The sequence below is a fragment of the Miniopterus schreibersii genome, assembly GCF_964146895.1.
Source record: "Miniopterus schreibersii genome assembly, chromosome: 1".
Classification (NCBI taxonomy): Eukaryota; Metazoa; Chordata; class Mammalia; order Chiroptera; family Miniopteridae; genus Miniopterus; species Miniopterus schreibersii.
Genome location: NC_138101.1, coordinates 54,296,771 through 54,319,149, shown reverse-complemented (window position 1 = coordinate 54,319,149; position 22,379 = coordinate 54,296,771). Strand labels below are relative to the sequence as shown.

The following is a 22,379-nucleotide window of genomic DNA, read 5'->3' as shown; positions in this document are numbered from 1 at the left end:
CCTCTAAGTGAAGCCAGGTATTCTTACTTAGGGCGGCAGCAAGTAAAGCAATTTATTCTTACTGACTGAAGGTTTTCATGTAGCACGTATCACAAAAGGATTTCTGACTACATGTGATTTTCATCTCACCTTCATGTCTCACGTCTCACCCTCAGACCTGCATAGATCACCTTGTCTAAAATTTCTGATCATACCTTTGACCCCCATCCTGGCATTCACAATTACCCTGGGATATTTTTCCTTTCTACATAGCACTTAGCTCCTTCTAATGTACTAAATAATTTATTTATTTTTTATATTTATTGTTTGTTGTAAGTTTCTCCTCACAAAACCCAAGGCCCATACTGGCATATTTGTTGTTTGATTAAAGGATGTATCTCAAGTACATAGAAGGGGCACTTAGTAATATTTGTTGAAGAAATGCATGTAGGAATTTTCAAAAGTGATCCCCTTGGAAATTCACCATTGAAGGGGCTGTGACTACTCCATTAAATGATGTTTCCTGTCATTGTTTTTAATCAATATTCTTGTCTGAACTTTTCCTAATGTAATATGAAAAACTGTAGTTTAAATGAAAACTTGAGCTATATCATTCAGTTTTTAAACCTGATTTTTTAAAATTTTTAATAGTGAACAGAAATATGTGAGATAAATAAATATAAATAAAGCATGTGGGGGACGCTCTCATTTACCAAATGCTGGGGTATGTTGATGCATGATCAGACATACTGAATAAAGAAGATGATAGGAACAAATGGATCCAAAATAGAAACTATAGTTTATTAGCAGGTAGATGAGAGCTTAATTGAGAGTTATTTAATTCTTAGAATTGGGCTTAAGCCATGGGCTGACACAATACATTAGCATAATAGAAAACAGCTTTGTCTAATAGCTAATAAAACAATTACAATAAAAACTAATAGTTTTTATTACTTACATGATAAACTATTTTCATATTAGCTAGAACTCCCTATGCACTACTAACTGTGCCAGGAGGACATCCAAAATTAAACCTAAGAAAAGTAGCATAGATTGAGAATACAGAGACAACTGCATTGAGCGATTTTTCAAAATGCATAGCCATAGTATTAGTATTATTATTTCCCTAGCATGTAAGTAGAAAACTGTACTTATAAAGCAAATCCCACCTTTTGGAAAATGTGCTAAAATATTTCAAAAGCACACAGTGTTTTGAGCATACATTTCCAAACTGATTTATGCTTCACTCATATGTGACTGAGACAAAATATGGGTGATGCCACAATTCAGTCCATTTTAAATAGGCAAATGAAAACCACTAACGGTATTTAGACTAACAGTGATTAATAACTTAATATTTGATGACATAACCAAAAATTTCAAAACTCAAAGAAAATATAAACAAAACGTTGCAAGTTCCAAACAAGTAAACACTATTAGATGTTAAGTATAAATCATTCACTAATGAAAAGAACCCTTTTAAAATGTTAGTACTTTTGCTTAAAAGAGCAACCTTAAGAGACCCTGTGACTGTTCCCTGTTCAGGCAGGAATTGTCAAGAACATGTACACTTAGTCTATTAGCTGCATGTAAATGGAAAACCTTCGTAGAACATCACAAGGAAGCTAAAAAGAAACAAATCTATTTACAAAGATGTCAAATTAATCAAGATACCTGAATTTTCTCAGTGTCAGAATATAAAATCTTCACTGCAGCATGTTGTCTATTCATTCTCAGTTATTTAAACCAAAATGTTATTTGCAGTAGTTCAAACTATAAAATGTTTACAGACAGCTTATGTGCTATGTTGAAGCATCTATTTATACAGTTGATGTAATCAGAAGGATCTTCCCCACCTCTCAATGTAATCTTACAATCGGCAACATTGCTACTTGACTACATCCATTCATCTTCTACCCTGTTTTAATAACACAAGTGACACCTAAGAAATTATTCTTTGATCTTTCAATAAACTAAGCCTGTGCAGACAGAGGAAGGTGAAAGAGGTTAAATTGGCATTGATTATTTAAGACACATTCATCATTTATTTAACAATCTCCTTCACCACAAAAACTATTGTGTTTACAGGCCGTCACTGAGACACTCTGAATTTATTTTTCAATAATTCTTGTCATGTGCATTTCAAATCAGAGCATATTGTACAATAACATTAGTTTCAAGTCTCCTGATGAATCTGTTACAGGATAGAGTAGTTTATTGTTCAAACTTTGAACTTATTCACTGTAGTGGATGTGCAGAAATTTCTTTTAATAGTTTTCATTATAATGAATGTCTTACAAGGATTCTATTTCTTATCTGAAGCAAAATGTGCAATAACACCTATCTTCCCAAAGAAGTTACATTAATGCATACTTGAAGTCTCTTATATTTTGACATGCATATCACTAAAACATGATTCATAATGATTCATAAAGAAAAAATTATGGCTAGTATTTGGCATCTTTAGGAAGGAAGAAGGGAGTATAAGAATCATCCATAACATGCAAAATTTCTACAAGACATTTCATTATTTTTCTGACAACTATTATTGCAAATTATAGAGGTATAATGTTCTATGTGGGTATGTAGAAATTTTTTGTGTGAAAAATTATGCCAAACTATATTTCCTGAGAAAATGCAAGCAAACTATTACAAATTAAAAGATAAATTATTGTCATTGCATATGAAAATGTGAAAATTTAATTTTAAATAGATATGGAAAAGTACTAAAAACATATCATAGTCATAGAAAAATTACTGATGAATCATATATTCCCAATAGTCACACTAGTCATCACTTTTGAAATGCTTTACTTATTTTTAATTTATTTAAAGTTTTTCCTCCCCAGGTTTTTCCATACAAAATGCTCTAAAGTCCATCACTACAGTTACCTCTAGTTACTGACATAAAGTTCTCTATGCATATATCTAGTAATTAATTTTCTGATTGTGATTCTTATATCCTAGAATATATCACCAAGAACTGTGAACATGAAGTCTTTAAAAAAGATTATCATTCTATGTTAACAACTACCAAAATAATAACAGACACTAGTACAAGGGGATCCTTTGGGGACTAACTACCAAGAAATCATTATTCTTTTACACAATTTAATCTAGGAAAATACATTAAACTCTCACTGTCATATATGAAAAAAGGCTAAGAACAATAAGGATTTGACAATGAGCATTTAATAATAGGGCTTAACTATGTTCCTAGTTTTAATTTTAATTTTTAGTTACTAGAGAACTAAATAGCACTGAAACAAGAAAAATTATGTAGAAACAAACCAAAAAAAATTATGAGGCCTAGATGGGTAAATACCTAAGAGGCTGCTAGTAGCTTCAGCTTAGTTAGCCCCCCACAGGTGTCATTCATTTCTTAGCAACTCTTTCTCATAAGCAGTCCTAGCAATGGTGCAGATGTCTTACACCCTGTATTTAGATTCAATCATTTAGACATTTAGAATTCAGCCTCCCAAACATAATTTCCTTATATTGGGTAAAATGGGATAGTTGTCCAAATTCAAAAGTGTTTTCACTTTTTTAAAGAATACATTACTTTTAATAAAAGACTAGACTTTTACCAGTTTTCCCCAGAGGTTGATGCTCAACTGCTGAGCCATGCCAGCCGGGCCATAATAAATGTTTTTAAGGAGAAGAGAGAGTTCTCACAAAGCTTATCTACAAGATAAAGATAATTCTTCTAGTTTGGCCAGCGTCTACCTATGATCCAGGAGATCGCAGTGCGATTCCTAGTCAGGGCACATGCCCAGGTTTTGGGCTCCATCCCCAGTAAGGGGTGTGCAGGAGGCAGCGGATCAATGACTCTCATCATTGATGTTTCTGTCTCTCTCTTTCCCACTCCCTTCCTCTCTCTCTGAAATCAATAAAAATATATTTTTTTAAAAAAGATAATTCTTCTATTTTTTTTATCAAAATAAAGTTTAGAGTCATAAACTTTGACAAAATGAAAATTTCATAGCTGCATTTAAGGAAAAATAGGTATTTGAATCAAAGTTATCCAAAATCACCCAGTGTTACTAGAAGCAATCTTCTATTCAAACTTGTTTTACAATCTTATTTTGACAGTTCAACAAGTATTTCACATTAAGAAAAAATGCTAACTTTCAATTAAATTACTTTCTGCCGCCTGCACTAAAGCCCAAGAGCTAAAATATTATTGCAAATTTATCTAAGTTGTGCTTCCTTTTATGTGCCAGATTATAAAAATGATGTGCTTGGCTTTGGTGACTGCAAACTTTATTAAACTGTTAATAAATAAATTAGTGCTTTCTTAAAAATAAATTGTCCCAGTATTCTAATAGGTATCATCCACATGTCTGCTAATTAACTAATTCAAAAGACTGTATTAGAGATGTTGGTTTAAAATATAATAAAACATTGGTATGCTAGTCAGTGCCTGTAATTATCTTTTTCAGTTCCAGAAGGTATTTGGGGAGTCTTTAAGAGCAAAAGAGGAATGGTGCACCACTAAATTACTTTAAATCAATGCATGGACACAGTAGCAGCAGAGGCAGATAAGCTGTGGAAGTCTGCAAACCAATAAAGGATAAAAATGGGTTTATATAGCTACTTACATCATAGCCCAGGACTTCAGTCTGTGTGGATTTATCTACTCTTGAAGCAAACGCCTTCTGTAAATGCTTTACTTTATCCTGCAAAATGAAAGAAAACAAAAAAAAGCACATTGTTGGTGAGTCACTGCTCCTCGACTAATACTCCCCACTCATTAACATTTGATGAGTGTACAATTCACGATACCCTGGGTGCACACTTGGCTCTGCTGGTGCTTTGTGTATCAGCTTAAATATTCACAGCTTTAGTTCTCAAGTCATAATTATCCCACCTTTGCCATCTTTTCTTTCAATGCAAAAACCACTGAGTCAGAATAACAGTTGAATCCTAGAGAGGGACATGATTTGCTTAAATCCAAGACCAAATGTTTATGCTGTTTCTGCTTAGTCATGTTCTGTAAACTAAGTCCATAGGAGTTTATTGCTCTTGTTTCAGAGCATTTACATTTAAAGTCCAAAACATTTTCAATGAATAATACCCCCAGTGAATTCCATTTAGGTTCTTCTTCATCTTCTTAATTCTCTCGTGAAATTTGTACATGTAGGAATCTCTGCTTCAAGGGATTTAACACTAATCCAAACATTTTATAACTAGGTAAGGGAAATAATGCATGAAGGAAGTTAGAGATTTCCTATCTCAAATGCACTACTTCCCTTACCTAGCTATACAACAATATGTATTTTAAAATGTTAAAGAGGGAAAAAAAACTCCTTCAAAAGAGGTTAATATTGAAATACTATGGTAAATCCTCTTTGAACATAATAAAAATCATTTCTCAGTCCTAAAAATTTCACTTAAAATAAAGGGGGATCTTGAACTTCATTATTACATAATGGGCCGACTGTGTGCCTGGCACAGCTAGGGGTGCTCACAGGATCACATCTCATTTTTGAATTTTTACTACTATCACCACCATTTTCAATGAGAGCAATACAGCTTAGAAAATTTAACTTGAGAAAGTTTCCACAGAAGTCCATATGATCCCACTGGACTCTTTTATTGCCTGGGCTTGTTTTGAAGAATTTATTTTCTTTTGTTTTCTTTTGTATGCTTAATAAAGTAGTTGTATAATATCATAATGAACAAAACAATTCATCTTTTTCCAGGAAGAAACGGTGCTCATCAAGAATCTTATTACCAAGACCTCCAATTACACAAAACTCATCCTTCCCTTTCCCTCCCTGCCTCCTCCACTGTCCCCTCCTCGCCCCTCTCTATGCCCCTCAACTTGGCCTGAGATTTGCAAGTTATCAGAGTTGTTTAACAAAGTAACTACATAATTTCGGTAAACATAATTTATTTTGACTAAAATACAGAAAATATGTTATATAATATTAATGTCTCATACCTACTAACTTCCCTATCACACAATTTCTAGGGCTGCTATTCAGTTAAAAATGGCACGGACATTAGATAATTCAGGAAGATGTAAAGTGAGTGCGGTAAGATGGTCATTGTCTGAAAAGGATTAACTGAAAACACGGCTGCATTTTCCAAGCTAAACAAAAATAATACATAACAAGTTGCCTACTTAGATTTATACTGGGGCTGGGAAAAGAAAAGGGAGAAGCAGTAGTAGGTAAAGGAAGCAATGAAGTTTGATATCACTGAAGGGTTGTTTAGAAAAATTTATTTACTTTTGAAACAGGTTGAAGTCATATGTATCAGAAAAGTAAGTTTTGTTATAAATCTGTAGGCATATAAATGTTTCTATATGAATTAGAGAGCATGACCTAATGAGAGCAGGGAAGACTAGAGAGCAAATGCATCCATTATGTTTCAGCCCACATTTCAATTTCAAGGGCTTCCACTGTGAGGATAGGAGTTGGAAGGGACTGATAAACTCCATCTCATTGGTATAAGTTCTAAGACTCAGGAAATCCAAATAAACATAAATGAAATATTCAGACAGCCTCATTAAACAATATTCTAATCAGAGCAAAACAAACAAAAACCCTAAGTCGAGAATAGTTATATTCAAGAACTTCAAAAATAAAGACAAACTTTTCTAACAAAATTCACTGCTATTCCCTTTTGTAAGCATTTCCACAACAACATGTCATATTTTAATTATTTATTATGTATGCACTTAATATTCAAATGTGGCAATTTCAAATGTGGAGAGTAAGTTATGGTCCCAATAAACTTAGGTGCACATAAATAAGAATTATATATTTTATTTAGATCAATAGTAGGAAGAAAACATGTCATAGTTTATAATAAATTTTTATAAAATACAATTAGAAGATTTAATAAAGACTATATAGATGTTAGAAAATAATTATCCATGGTTTCTTGCATTTCTGTTAAATGAGTATCTGTAGATTGATAAATTTGACATATAATAGAAAAATTATTATAGATAATCAAAGAGAAAATATACCACAAAAATAGCTATTACTCGCCCTGGCTGGTGTGGCTCCGTTGGCTGGGTGTCCTCCTGCCCACTGAAAGGTTGCTGATTTCATTCCCAGTCAGGGCACATGCCCAGGCTGTGGGCTCGGTCTCTGGCATGAGGCATGCAGGAGGCTGCCAAAAGAGGTTCCACCACTCTCGCATTAATGTCTCCCTCTCTCTCCCTCTCCGTTCCTCTCTCTCTAAATAAAATAAATCTATAAAAAAAAATCTAAAAAAGCTATTACTGGATGGTGAGATTACAGATACTTTTTATTTCTTATGTAAGAAATGAATATATGCAGGGTATCCCAAAAATGTAGACACACTTTTAATAATTATATATTCCAATGGGGTAAAACAAAAGAAAGAAACATCAATTGAGCTATTAGCTGTTAAAGTGTGTCTACATTTTTTTGGGACACCCTATATGTATTAGCGTTTTCTTAAATTTTGAAATATTACTTTACAATTAAAGGCCATAAAATATTTTAACACAATTACCCCTGGCCAGGTGGCTCAGTTGGTTGGAGGGTCGCCCCGGGTGCTACGGGAGGCAACCAATGGATGTTTTTCTCTCACATTGATTTTTCTCTCTCTCTCCCTCCCTTCCTCTCTCTCTAAAAAAAGAATCAGTAAAAGCATATCCTTGGGTGAGGATTTTTGAAAAAGTATTTTAACAGAGTTACAATAGAACTTATTTAAATACCTCATTTTACCTAATACGTAAGACAACCAAAAGGAAGCAACATGAAGAGAAAGAGTTGAAGAACAGTGATCTTCATTTTTCTTGACCACCAATTAATTTGCTGTCTTTCAGTATTGTTCTTTGTAAGCAAATATAATTCCTTCTTCTAACCTCTCTCAGAGGGATAGGAGGGGATTGAAACAACTCAACTTCTGTAGATACATTTTATACGTAAATGTATACCCTGGATAAAATCTCATTTTTTTAAGTTTTCCTTTCCACACAGAAACAATATCAATACTTAACAAAACACACCTTTTTTTTTTTCCTTTCTCATTTAAGATTAATAAAACATAGAATCTGCTTAAAACAGGTGTGAAATTTTTTTGATAGCAATGATATCATCAATTAAGCAGAGTAATACAAAAATATATTCTGCTTAAGCTGTTAGAATAATTTATTTTTATTTTAGAATTATATTTATATTAATTTACATCATTAGATACTCTCCTAACAAAAACAATTGTGAATAATATTTAAAATTCTAGCAGTTTCGCCCGGCCGGGCGTGGCTCAGTGGTTGAGCGTCGACCTGGCATCCAGGCGATCGGGGTTTGATTCCCGGTCAGGGCACATGCCCGGGTTGCGGGCTCAATCAATGACTCTCTCATCATTGATGTTTCTCTCTCTCTCTCCCTCTCCTTTCCTCTCTCTGAAATCAATAAAGATATATTAAAAAAATAAAATAAAATAAATAAAATTCTAGCAGTATATTAACTGACATGATTTATTTTTACTTTAGATAGTAATACCTATTACTATCTACTAGAGCAGTTTAGAAATGTTATGCATGTTTAACTATGTGCTTTAAACCGAGCTGAAAGGAAACTATTCAGTAATCTCAAGCTATAACTTCATTTTATATTAAATTATTATTTTAATCACCTACATAGACTTTGCTGAAATTCACCTACAATATGAAAAGGAAATGAACTTTTAAAAAATAGAACTTGAGGGACTACTTGTAATAATTAGCTTTAGAATCCATAATAAAAGAAAATGTACTCACATTATTTAACAAAATTAACAGAAATCTGACAAAGGAAACATATATAACAGCGATTATGACACTACTACATGAATATGTACTTTGAGGCTGAAGGGAAAAACAAACAAAAGCATCTGTATTGTTATCCAAAATATGCAAAATAATTTTTTTTAAAAAACTGTATTTAAGTTAGAAAAAAAGAATATCTTAACAATGTAAAAAGAACAGAAAGATTACTTAAAATAGTATACTTGTAAATTTAGATCCTAAATCATGAATCCAAGGGTTACATTTATGGAAAGAAAAATAATATTAATAGACTGATATTCTGAAAGAGGAGAAAAGCTAACTTTTAAAATTAGCAATATAACTCAACACAAGAAAATGCACAAAGTGTTCTCGGTCAGGTTTAAAAATGTGGTGGGGCAAAAAAATATTTGAACACATCTGATAATGAACTTCAATATCAATCGTAAAAGAGTACTTAAAAACAAAAGCAAAAACCTAAAGGAGATATTACTGGGGTTGTTTAATGACGTCAAGTTCAAGGAGGAGCTGGGGAACGAAAAGGCCACAGCAGGGAGATCACAGGATCTTCACCCACCTTACTGAGGGCACATCACTGGAGACAGCAGAATTATAAACAAGCACAAGGGTGATCGAGCAAATCAAAGCTCCTCACATAACACAGAACACAAAGTTTCTTGGATATTAAAATGTATTAATATTATTTTCTTACGTTTTTTTATGGAAAATAGCTAACGTAGAACAAAAAAATAGGGAGAATAATGCAAAGAATCCCTATACAGATATTGGAATGCAAATAAGAAGTATTCGTTTTAGCTATATACTTAAATAGTTCCACTGGCCAGTATTGTCCTTCAACACAGATAACAGATGTTTGCATTAGAGGACCCTGCCCTGGAGGCAATGTCAGTAAATCAACAAAACAAACATCTGGATAATATATTTATCTTCATCTGAACTTATGACACCTGAACTAGGGTTGTGGAGGATCATAACCCACCACGCAGAGACTTATGGAACTCATTATTCAAAAGAGATTATATAAACTAAAAATATGCCTATTTTTAAGAAGAGTTTATATCACTTCATTTTGTGAAATAGATGAATTAAAAATGTAAGTTAGGAATTTTTATATATATTTTTTCAGATTGAAATCATTAGAGATACTTGTACCCAGATAACTGAGTGCAATATTCTAGATGTAAAGCATATGAACATCACCCCACCCCATCCCCAACAAGAATCAAGTGATGCTTTCCATTTCAATTCTAATATTACTGTGCTGGTTCCCTATTTTTTTTCCCCAAACAGCACACTGTACTATATATAAATCCCACTAAACATAGAGATTTGATTTCTTTAATGCTTATGACAGGCTAATGCATTTTTCTAGTTTAATACTCTTTTCAGTAAGGCAAAGCCAATTAAGAAAGGCCTCATGACCCAGGCAGCTTGGCTCAGTGGTTGAGCATTGACGTAGGATGCAGGAGATTGCAGTTCAATTCCCAACCAGGGCACATGCCCGGGTTTCAGGCCCGGTCCCCAGCAGGGGGCGTGCAGAAGGCAGCTGTTCAATGACTATTTTATTGATGTTTCTCTCTCTCTCTCCCTCTCCCTTCCTCTCTCTGAAATCAATAAAGACGTAGTTTTATTTTTTTAAAGAAAAGTCCTCATAAAGGACATGAAGGAGATGTCTTTGTGTCGGGTCCTTTAGAAGCTACAGATATGCATTTCCTGGGTTAAAAAATAAGCATTTAGTGACATCAGGAAAATCATGAAAGAAGTTGTAATTGAGAAATATCACCCATCACTTCATAAGGCAAATAAATGTCTAATCACTATGTTGTACACCTGAAACTAACGTAATATTTTATGTCAACAGATATTGAAAAATAAATTAAAATTTTTAAAAAGAAGGCTGGCTTTAGCCCAGTGGTTCCTTCGTACTGAGCATGAGCTTATTAAAAAGAGAGAAATATCACCTATATTGTTTGGGCTTGGCCCCTCCACAATTCAACATATCTATTAATTACATTTCAAATTTATTTCACAAACATTTCTTCCTTTTACATCTACTGCTACTACCTTGGGTCCACTGCCTATGGATAAATAGGGGAACAGAACATAAATGTGTGCTGGGTGTGCACAAGCCTCCACCAACTTTTATTCCAATAGCCTCTGTACTGGGTGGAATAGTGTCCCTCTTAAATTCTTACCTACCTGAAACTTGTCAATGTGACCTATTTGGAAGTAGGATTTGCAACTATAATCTAGTTAAGATGAGGTTATGCTGGGTTAGAATAAATCATAAATCCAATATAACTGGTGCCCTCATAAGAAGAGGGACACAGCAACACAGATATACAGAAGAGGAGGCCATCTGAAGACAGGCAGAGATTAGAGTGATGTATCCAAAAGCCAAACAACGACAAGTATTGACAGCAACCACCAGTCGCTGGAAGAGGCAATGAAGTCTCTCCTTCCCTAGGGACTTCAGAGGTAACATGATCATGAGGACACCTTGATTTCAGACTCCTAGGCTCCACAACTGTAGGAGCATACATCTTTGTTGTTTTAAGTCAGCCAATTTGTGCTACTTTTTACAGCAGCCAAAGCAAAGTAATATAGCCTCCAAAATGGTATTCCTGTCTTCACCTATACTTTCTATACTCCATCTTATTTGTAAATAACAGCAAAGTAACCTGAAAATGTGATTTAGATCACATCACCCTCCTGCTTAAAACCTGTGAATAATATCCCATTCCAATATGGTAGCCAATAGCCACATGTGGCAAATGAGATGTGAAATGTGGCTAGTCCAAATCGAGATGTGCTGTAAGTGTAACATGCATGCTGGACTTTGATGATGTATGTACAAAACAACTTCATTAATAAGATCTTTCATGAGTAAGTTTATATTTATTGCATCTTAAATGATACTATTTTGAATATGTTAAGATAAATAAAATGCATTTGAAATAATTAATTACATAAAGACCATTTGTTGCTTGTTTTCTGTTTCCATTGAACAGTTCTGCTCTTTATAATAAAAATAAACCTTTTCCATGATGCACTGTCCCTGCCTCTCCTGGCCTTTATTCATTATGCTAATTCCATTTTATACCAGTCTTCCCCTTGTAAAAGTGACTACCAGTCATCTTCTTTTAGTTGCTTGAGTGGACCCAAATTTTTCACACTTAAAACTTTTAAGGTACCATTTTCTGCATCTGGAATGTTCTTCATATTAAGCGTTACTGCCTTAGAGTTATCCTCTCTAAACTAGAGGCCAGGTGATTCTCTCAATTTCTTTTTTACTAAATGTCCCTGATTTCAACAGACAATTTTTTTCCTTTGGCTGTTTGCCTATATTTGCTCTGTCCTCTGCACTAGCATGTACGTTCCTTACAGCAAGGACCATGTCTAGTTAGAGCCATACTGACTCCACGCTGCCTAACGTGGCTTTTGGTATGTTCTAGGTACTCGATGGTTTTTTTAATAGGTGAGGAAGTAGGTGCACGAGAGATGATGCTTGGGGGTTGAAAGGATTCATCAGAGACCAGCTGGTGAACCTGACATACTGCAGAAGCATTTGCTACAGGGAATTTAATATCGGTGACGTGACAAGCTCAGTAAAAATGTTGGCATTTGTACAGTATATACCTTTAAGTAGGGGCATGCTGGGAATGATCTATTAACTATGAGGTTATTCTAGTAATTTTAAGCTGTAAAAATGCCTTAAGAGAAAACAAAGAGAAGAAAAATGCAGAGACACGAAAGTGAGGGCATCGGAGAATAGATACAAATCAAACATGCGTCTGAAGACATGATGCTGTGACAGCAAGTGAGGAATATTTTCATGAATAAATTAGGATTTTTATTTCATAAAAAGCTTATAAAAAATAAAAAGCTTATGTACTCCATCATCACTCTTGCCTAAATTTTATACTGTGGGTGGAAAAGTAATGAAACAATTTATCCAATAAAGGTAATTAGGGGAGAAAATGAATGGAGAAGTGTCTTCCACAGGTAATAAGGACCCTCGACAATTTCTGATACATCGCATCCCAAACATTCCCTTATTAACAACATCCTGGTCTAGAAAACATACTTTCCATTAGTCAGGGGACCTCTTCATTCCCCTGGCCCATATTTGCATGAGGGAACTTCTGCCAGAAGTATACTTCTGGTTTCTCTCCCTACCTCTCACTCACTCCTCTTCATCTATAAACTGGCAGGTGACTTCGTGGCAAATGCCCACACTCTGCTTCTCACTGTCAAGGCCTGTGCATGGCCGAATCTCAGCTTGCCCAGACTTAAGCTTACAGACTTGCCCTGTGGGAGAAGATGCAATTTCCCCGTGTCAGCAACTCTAGAGGGTCACTTCAGTTCAGAAAAGAATGTATTGGAAGCTTATATAGCTGCATTCCAATCCAGGTTTGTATTGTATTATAGTATAGTTAAATCTCTCTAAATTTTCTAATTTATAATTAGTTCTGAACTTTAGAGGGCAAAAAGGATATTGTTTATTGCCCTCTTTAAATCTCAAAAATACACACAGACACACACACACACACACACTGAATCAATTTTGAAAAAAACTGAGTTTAAATATAGTTATTGGGAATATCTAGGAGAGTTACAGAGTGTTGACCAATACAATAACCACAGAATCTTAATTCAACCTTGAAAATGGTTCCTATAAAAAAAAAAAATCTCTATTAGCAAAATCAGAAACCTGCCTACTATACTGAGATTGACACCTTGCAAGTTTAGCAAAGATTCCTCTAGCTTTTATTGTTTGATATTTGTATTCAGGAAGGTCAGGATATTACGCCCTGCCCATTTTATCATTATGATTAAAAATGAGATTTCCTTTTTGAAGAAAAGATACACTTTAGAGGAATGTGAGCATTTTCTTTTACAGCACTGATTTAATTTTAATGTATATAAGGATTCTTACAATAAGCTGTATGACAGTTTATCAAGGCAGTCATTCATTAACAGCAATATGCTGATGACAGCCTTACGGAAATACAAGTACAAGGGAGACAAGGGAAAGATCACTACCGACTTGCAAAGTCAGCACAGCATTACAGGTTGACAATCAGCTAGAAAACAACAATGTCATGAATCAAACTTCACCGGACAAATTGTCTACACAGATCAAACTTCACTGTCAAACTCAAGAAATTCCGAATGCCATAAAATGCATTATCCTTCAAACTTCCTTCAGCACACTCATAAGCAAAAGTAAAAAATAAAATAAAACCCCATATATCTCTCTGAAGAGCAGAATCTAATAAAACTGAATCTGAAGGGATTATAGGTGACTAGAAGAATTACTTAGTTGCTCTGGATGTCTGTTTACTGATCTCTTAAACAATTGTTAGGCAAAGACACTTAAAGCTAGACTTAATTCCAACAAATATTTAATGTGTATGTATAATTTATTAATTCATCTGTCAGTAATTATAGTACATTTAACTATGTAAATTAAACTATGATGTTTTTCTCTGTGTAATTAGAAACACAATAACATTTTATTGTGTTTAATATGTGTTATATTTTATATTTACAAATAAAACTATTTCCATAAAATGTGAGCCATTTCAGAGCCCAGCTCCTGAGGAAGACACACTCAGCTAGCTGTGCAGCTGGCGGAGGTGCAGGCTCTCTCTAGACAGTGCTCTGTATAGATGCTAAACCCAATGCTCTCATCACATAGGGAGTAATGAACAAAATGCAGCCCTGCTGTTTCACTACCTATAGTTCACAGGGAAAATAGGCTTCCAAGGGAAGCCAACAGGTATAAAATTACAAATTTTGGTAAGTGATATAAAGGGAAGCAATGAACACCCAGGAAGAATAGCATGAAGGATGCCCTTTATATGTGATGAGTGAGTGCGCCGTACTGAGGAAATGGTCCTTAGTGTTAAACCTACAGGGCAAGGACACAGACGGGCAGTAGGCAAGGGACTGACTGAGAGAGAGAGAGAGAGAGAGAGAAGAAAGCTTTCAGGGGGTGGGGGTGGGATAAGTGTACACTTTTTTTTTTTTAGAAATTGAAAAAAGTACAGGTGACTAGAATTTAGTGAACAAGAGGAATATCGGGGAATATTGGCATGCAAGTTGTAGTAAGTTCCGCTAAGCATTGTTTTCATGTTAAATTAGCCGACATCATTTTGGCTGCTACATGGGGAAGAAAATAGAGGCCAGGAATATACAGGAATAAGGGAGTTTAGAGTAATGTAGGTAATGCAGTCATCTAGAAGAAACGCTTTAGGCTGAAGGAATAGAGTCCTTTATATGCTCCAAGCTCAAAACAAGAGTAGATTTAAGGGCTAGTTGTTTATTATATGGGTAGGTTAGGGAAAGGAAAACATCAAGGCTATCTCCCAGGTCTCTGTTCTAAGCAACCTGGAAGGCAGGGTGTGGCGGCATTTCTGATGTGGGGAGCACTGCGGGAGAGGCTGGTTTAACTGGGAAGAGTGAAAGGGAGACCTAGAAGCAGGGTGGACTGAGAAGAAAATGAATGGAACATACTGAGCATTTTTAAAAGGGAGATTACGTTGAGATGTCCAAGCAGGTACGAGGTGGTATGAGTTGTAGGAGACAGCTTGCTAAAAGCTATCAACAGTGCTAGGAAGCAGGCGAAGAACACAAGGAGTCTTTAAATGAATGCATTCCTCTTTCAGATGGTAGCTGACGCCCATGCTTTCTAAGCCGCACTCCTCAGCGCTCCCTTCACACATCCATACCTTCCTGGGAACTTCACCTTCTCCACTTCAGCCACATGGCTACGGCCAGAGCTGCTGGGCAGTGCAATATGATCACTCAGCTCACGGACTGCAGAGAGCGAGAGTGGACCCTATTCCCACGCTGGGCTAGAGACTGCTTCTGGCAATTTTGGTCCAAGAAATAAAATAGGTTAATCTTTCTTCTGGTGCTTGGATCAAAAGCTTGGTTAAGTGTGAGAGCTACAGCGGAGCAAGTTTTTGGTGGTACAAGATAATGAAAGTTGGTATCAAAGAGTAAGAGAGAGAGAGAGAGAGAGAGAAGGGGGGAGGGAGAGAGGAAGGGAGGGGGGCAGAAATTCAAGAACAGCAGGGATGAGTATAGGGAATGAGAATTACTACCATCTTAACTGTTAATGACAGTTGTTCCTGGACCCCAGCCTCAGTCTTGTTTTTGGTTTCATGAGTCACTCAGGTAGCCTTTTAACAAATTCCTATTTTAGTTTATGTAGACCAAATTATTTTCCTGATATTTATTATCAAGACAGGCCTAGTCAAGAAAAAGAACAGGCCAAAACCAAAAATCAAGGAGAGAGAACTCATTCCAAAGAAATTAAACATTTCTAAAAAACAGTAAATAGTGGTAGGGTCCTAAGCAGTAGTCTTCAAGTTTAGTTTTGTTTACAGTTGCTTTTTAAATATATCTTTAATGTTTGCATTTCAATAAATTAGGAACTAAGAAATAAAAAATAAATGTTATTAATAAAAGACATACAACCACATTCTATGTATATTTTATATGTATTACTTACATGTTGACTATGCTTTTATGTATTTTCAATCACGGTGCTTACATGTTATTTTTTACTCAGCTCTTTTTTCTATTATATAATAAACTTTTCAATATCAAATATTATTAATAAATATTTTAAAACTAGACAATATTTTACAGATGTAATGTTTTAAATGTCCTCACACAAAGCATATAAAAGTACATAAAATTACTGTGAAAATGTTCTTCCCTTCTCACTATGGTCCCCTTATAGATTTAAACACTCTTAACTGTTTATGTTTTTGTTTATTTTTGAGGTCACAAGAATAACTTAAAATGTAATTTCCTCTATTACTTGATTTGTCACAATTAGACACCATTGATACCTAAAACAAACTGTGAGGAATTAACATAATTTCTTTACCCTCTAGTTTCTCTTTAATTAATTTTCATTAGTTACATAGTTATTAATAATACTGTTAATTCTAGTAACCACTCATATTTTAAGTGATATATTTAAACCTATTTCCTGACAAGTCAAATTTAGGTAGTATCTAGGAATCCTTTGTTATAAAAGAATACAGCATTACTGTGCTTTGTTATTGACATTTACATTGTTGGCTACATTAGATTGTTTTAAAATTATAGTATTTTTTTCCATTTTCTACATTTTATTATAAATATTGGAAAATATGTTTATGATTTTTGATATGTAAATATTATTTAGGTTTAAAGCAAGTATAATTAGTCCCAGGAAAAAAGAAACGTAATCCCAATTGATTAAAAAAATTTTGAGTAAAATAAAAAAAATCGTTTAAGATTCAAGGACTAACGGGGTATTTTTTAAATGTCGTCCTCCATTCCTTACACATGAATTTGCAATGGGCATATCCTGTTGCAATGTACTGATATTACATTATTTGTTAAGTCTTCAGGATATCTAGATAACTTTAGAACTGTATTGGATATTTTTGTACATACACTATTTTTGATTCTGAATTATTTCTTAGGGATAAATTGTGGGAGTAGAATTAATCAAATAGTGTGGATATCTTTATAGCTCATGCTACATATTGCTAAATTGTGTTCCAACAGATTGTAACAAGTAAATGTCACTAGAAATGAATGTATGCATCAGTCTTCTAGCAATTCTCCAGCACTAATTTTATATTTAGAAACTACTAGCTAGGCTCAGTGAATATAATATGCAATTTTAAGTTTATATTTGCTTACTAACCAGGGAAAATGAATATCACTAGGTGTATGTACACTAACTTTTCCTTTTCTGCTTTGTCCTCAACATTTATTTTGCTTCATACCAGCTAAAATATATTCAGTTTTGAGAATACTACATAAGTCCTACTGATGCCAGAAGTTTGAGAACTAAGTTGACTTGAAATGAAACTATTATTAATAATAAAAGCTACAACTCAGTAAATCAAAATCATGAAAGAGTGTCATCTACCCCTTTCATTCATTTTATTAGTAAAATACATGCACTTCTATGTCTATCCCATATATCAAACTGTCTACTAGGCATTTTCAGGTAGACACCCCTCATGCTCTCACCATATTCTAAATAAAACTTGTCATCTTCAAACATTTCTCTTTCTTTTTGGACTCCTTGTACAAGTGAAAGGTATATCAAAGAATCTCTGAGCAAAGACCCTAGAAGTCAACCCTAGAAACAACCCTGGTTGCTTCACTTCCTACATTCATCCATCCAAATCCAAGAAATTATCTTCTGAAATATTCTTCAAATGTGCCCCTTCCGTTCTACTTTAACTGCCAGTGTTTACTCCATATTTTTTCTTTCCTGAATCACTGCAATAACACTGTTAACAACATTCTCTCCTCCTGATTTGTTTCTCTTAATATATGCTCTATATTGCTGCAAAACTAAACATTCCAAAATAAAATCAGATCCTGCTTCATTGGCTTCTTACAAATTCAAGATAAGTTTAGTACTCTTTAGCATTACTCATCTGGTTCATTATGATTTGTTTGGTCTACCACTCCCAAGGACACTATAACCTCCTGGGGGGGAAAAAAAGTATGACTTTCTGTTCAAGAAATGTGATAAGCTCTCCAAGGAGTTTTGTTATACTTTACCGAAAGCCTAAAGTATGTTTACTTCGGCTATTTCTTCACTAGGCTCAGGATTTTTGTGATTTAAAATGTAAATTATTTTACATATTTCACTTCTTTTTTGAATCTATAAGGTGAAACTAATTTAATTCTTGCAATTATAATGCAAATGGTTTTACATATTTTTATTCTTTTTCAAAAAGCTGAGCAAAGCAAACCTGGCAACTTGCATTTTTTCTTAGATCAACCTAGTTTTGGTTCAGTCTGATGTTACTAACTTCTTGCAAAACAATGTAATGCAGAAATTAATAATTCAAAAGGGAAATTTTTAGGTATCCCTAAAAATCACTGTAGTGTTTAACATCTACTGAGCTTATTACGAAGTATTATTTATTTTTTTGGTTGGTATCCTAATGCAAAGCAAAGAACATGGCCAAATATTTAAAGAGTAACAATCCATTAAAGAAATGTATGGGAAATTCGATTTAATTGTATTGTTATTTTATTCTCAGCTCTCTTTAAATACTTATACCTGAAGTACTGTAGATTTGTTCCATTTTTAGTAAAACATCTAAAACAACAGGAAAAAAGTATACATAGGGAGACTATATGCTTTATTAAACTACTCCAGACTTTTTAAATCTACCTTTCCTAATCTAAATTCATTAGTCTATCCATTTAAATCTAATTTCAAAGTTGCAAGAACCTAATTTTAATGAAATCACACACCAAATCCCATTGAATCTTATAAATAAAATGTCATAGACTGAGGGGCTTATAAATAATAGCAATTTACTTCTCCCAGTTCTGGAGGACTGCAAGTCTGAGGTCAGTAGCAGTTTTGGTGTCCAACGAAAGCCTGCTTCCTCGGAAATGGTGCCCTCTCTCTGTCCGCAGCTGGAGGAAGGGGTGAGAGATCCCCCTGGGGTCTCCTTCATAAGGAGACTAATCCCATTCACGAGGGCTCTGCTCTCAGGACCTAAACAAGCCCCAAAGGCCCTACCTAATACCATCACCTTGGGGGGTTAGGGTCCAATATGTGAATTTGGAGGGAGCACAAACATTCAGATCTTATCAGAGTCCCCAGCACCGCCAACTCTAATTATACTGTGAAACGCTGAACACAACGTCCTGCCCGTGGAAAGCATTTAATGAATACTAGGTACGACCATCACTGCTACTTGTAAGTACGACAAACATACCACCACTACTCGATACTAAAAGAAAAAAGAGGCAAAGGTGCAAGAAAGGGGGAGAAAATAAATGATGGGAGAAACAGCAAAAAGCAAGCAGAAGAAGGTGGAAAAGTAAGAAGTGGAAAATGGGGAAGTGGGTGGGGAAAGGGGTTGGGGGAGACGGAGCCAGCGGACAGGACAGGACAGGTCAGGTCAGCCAGTTTTCCTGGAACAAAGCAAGCTGCTTTCTTGGAGGGGGCAGTGCAGGAAACCAACAAAATGAACTGGAATTTAAACAAATACTAGTTGTCTTCTAGTATCTGCTGCCTTGGCGACTCCAGTATGAGGCCAGGCACTCACGGTGATGCCTTCATGTACGCAAGCACATACATAGCAACAGACACATCGCCTCTCCTTTGAGTCAATATTGCTTTAGCTTGAAAAAGATAATATAAGTAGTTGAATCCATTATTTTAATTATTTTAATGGATTCATCTATAAAAGAGGTAGTTTTTAGCAGGATTCACTTATATCCATAAAAGAACAAAATTTTAGATACGATTCCAGAAGTCTCATCATATGTTATCTATTCCATGGTTATATTTCTGAGTAATCAATGTGTTTAACAGTTGCATATAAACAGAAATTTTTCACAAAGATTTATTAGCTGATACTTGGCATTTTTATAATTCATTTAAGTGTCCTTTCAAAGGAATATTTATAAGGTCAGATTGTAAAAGTACAAAGGGTAGGATAAATCAGTAATAAAATAATGCAATGAATTAGGGATGCAAAGTTGTTTTCCCCTTTAATCTAATTTTAAATATCCACATGAGACGTATAGATAGTTGTTTTTCATTGCCATCACAACTGAACTTTTTGAATTCAACTGTGATGGAAGTATTAGTTAATGCCCAGTTGAATTAAATTCTTTTCAAGACATAAAGAGTGGTGGGCACACAGAGCAATATACAGATCTTGTAACACAGAGACACATACCTGAAACCTGTATGTTCATATTAACCATTGTCACCTCAATAAACATAAAAGTGCTAAAAAAGAAATAAAATATCATAAATTGGATAAAAAAAGACATATAAAGAAAATTATAAATAAGGTTGGTTGTATCTTTACTACAATCAATATAATTATGTATCTTCTAGGGCTTGTAACTATATGACCTCAATTTACTCTTAACTTCATTTCCTTTCTCATGTGTTTTTCACATTGGCCCTTTCCAACATTTTCCCCATTGCCTACCCTACATAATTGTGCTATTCTCATCATGGTACAATCCAAATGTCCCTTTAAGAGTTATGTTAATCTCTGTCATTGTTGATTCCTAATTAGTATGTCTTTTTCTCCCACTCGAATTAGATTTGATAGCTTTTCTGGATATTCTGGAAATCTGGAATGTTCTAAGAGGTTCCTGAATGTGTGAATGTATAATTTCCTTCAGAATAAAGAGATAAATGGTGCAAGAATGAACTTTAAACTGCCCTGATGTCTACAACAAAATGCCCAAGAAGTAAACCTTCAATTTACCCAGCTACAAGGATGCACTGGAGACATTTGCACCACTTCTTACACGTGGTGAGAAAGTGGGGGCAAGGAACCAGAGTGTCAAGAGAGGTCTGGCTGAGGTGACTCAAGCACATAACATCTCTCCCCTTCTCTCCCTTCTTAAAAAGGACAACTGTACATTTCTGTTCCTCGTAGAATCTTATTCCCTGATGATGGCGGCCTTAACCACTGTAATTCTTGTGGCCTGCACTTGGAAATCCTACCTCGATCTGGGAGTATCTGCACTGTATCCCACATCATGTAAACATTTCTGTAAGTTTTATATCGTTCACCATTAAGGAGTATTTCTATCTCTGTGTACAGCCCCTCTTCTATTGGCCTCATTTATTCTAAGTAGTTCCAGTGTAGGTGATACCTAAAAGCAGAAGCAATAATTCATCTGGAGGGTGCAGAGACATCAGTGATCAAACTGAGAAAATAAAATTAGTACATGGATCAGGAAGAGGACATTAGGAATGAAAACAATAAAGAACAAGGGATTTGTGGTAATAGGATTAGTAGTAATGGCAGCTGAATTCTCCCTCACTTGATATATTTGCCCTGACACTTGGTGTGATTTAAGCATTCAATAACTTTGGCAGTTCATTAAGAGACTTTCTATTGTCCAGGAGATGGTTGTAATGCCATCTTTTACCATAATCATAATTTTTCTTAAATACTATTCTACTATTATTGTCATCTTTTTCTCAACTCCACTTAACACAATGAAACAGTGCCTTTATAGATAAAAATCTTCTCAGGAAAATATTCTATATTTTTTAAAGACCAAACAAAAGAACACCTCCAAATGTAAGATGAATTGGGCAAAAATAAAAGGTACTTTCAGCTAAATTGCCCAAAATCCTACAAGAATTTCTGACTCACACAATCACAACAGGCGATATTATATAGTGCAGGTCAAAGGCAATTATATTTCACCTGGGATATTAATTCTTTAAGTCATTAAGAAATTCTATATATTAAATAAATTCTCCATGATCAATCCTGTACCATTTCCATGACTTCAATTATATTCTCTTTTCAACAGTCTTCAATATTCAGAAATATAAAATTATATGCTGGCTAACATTTTCCTTCTCTTTTCTTTCAGCAGATGCTCTCTTTTCGGCATGTTTGGGGATGGTACTCTACTAGAGCACAGACTGCAACCGTGTGATGGCACTTTAAAATATAAATGCACTGCAATTTGTGAATGACTCTCATGGTCACTAATTTCCTGTGAGAAAAATAGATTAGGTGACTGTATTACTATAATTTCTTGAATGATGTCATCTAAGAAGTATAACATTTCC

At 34.6% G+C, this 22,379-nt stretch overlaps 1 protein-coding gene across 4 annotated transcripts in view; it reads right to left on the bottom strand.

The window, feature by feature from the left end:
• Positions 1–22,379, bottom strand: part of CCSER1 (coiled-coil serine rich protein 1) — a 1,053,860-nt gene that overhangs the window by 495,810 nt on the left and 535,671 nt on the right. For all 4 annotated transcript variants that reach the window (XM_081140171.1, XM_081140174.1, XM_081140172.1 and 1 more), the window contains exon 9: positions 4,581–4,658. In XM_081140171.1, coding sequence (XP_080996297.1) covers positions 4,581–4,658 — 78 coding nt within the window. The remainder of the gene's footprint in view (positions 1–4,580; positions 4,659–22,379) is intronic.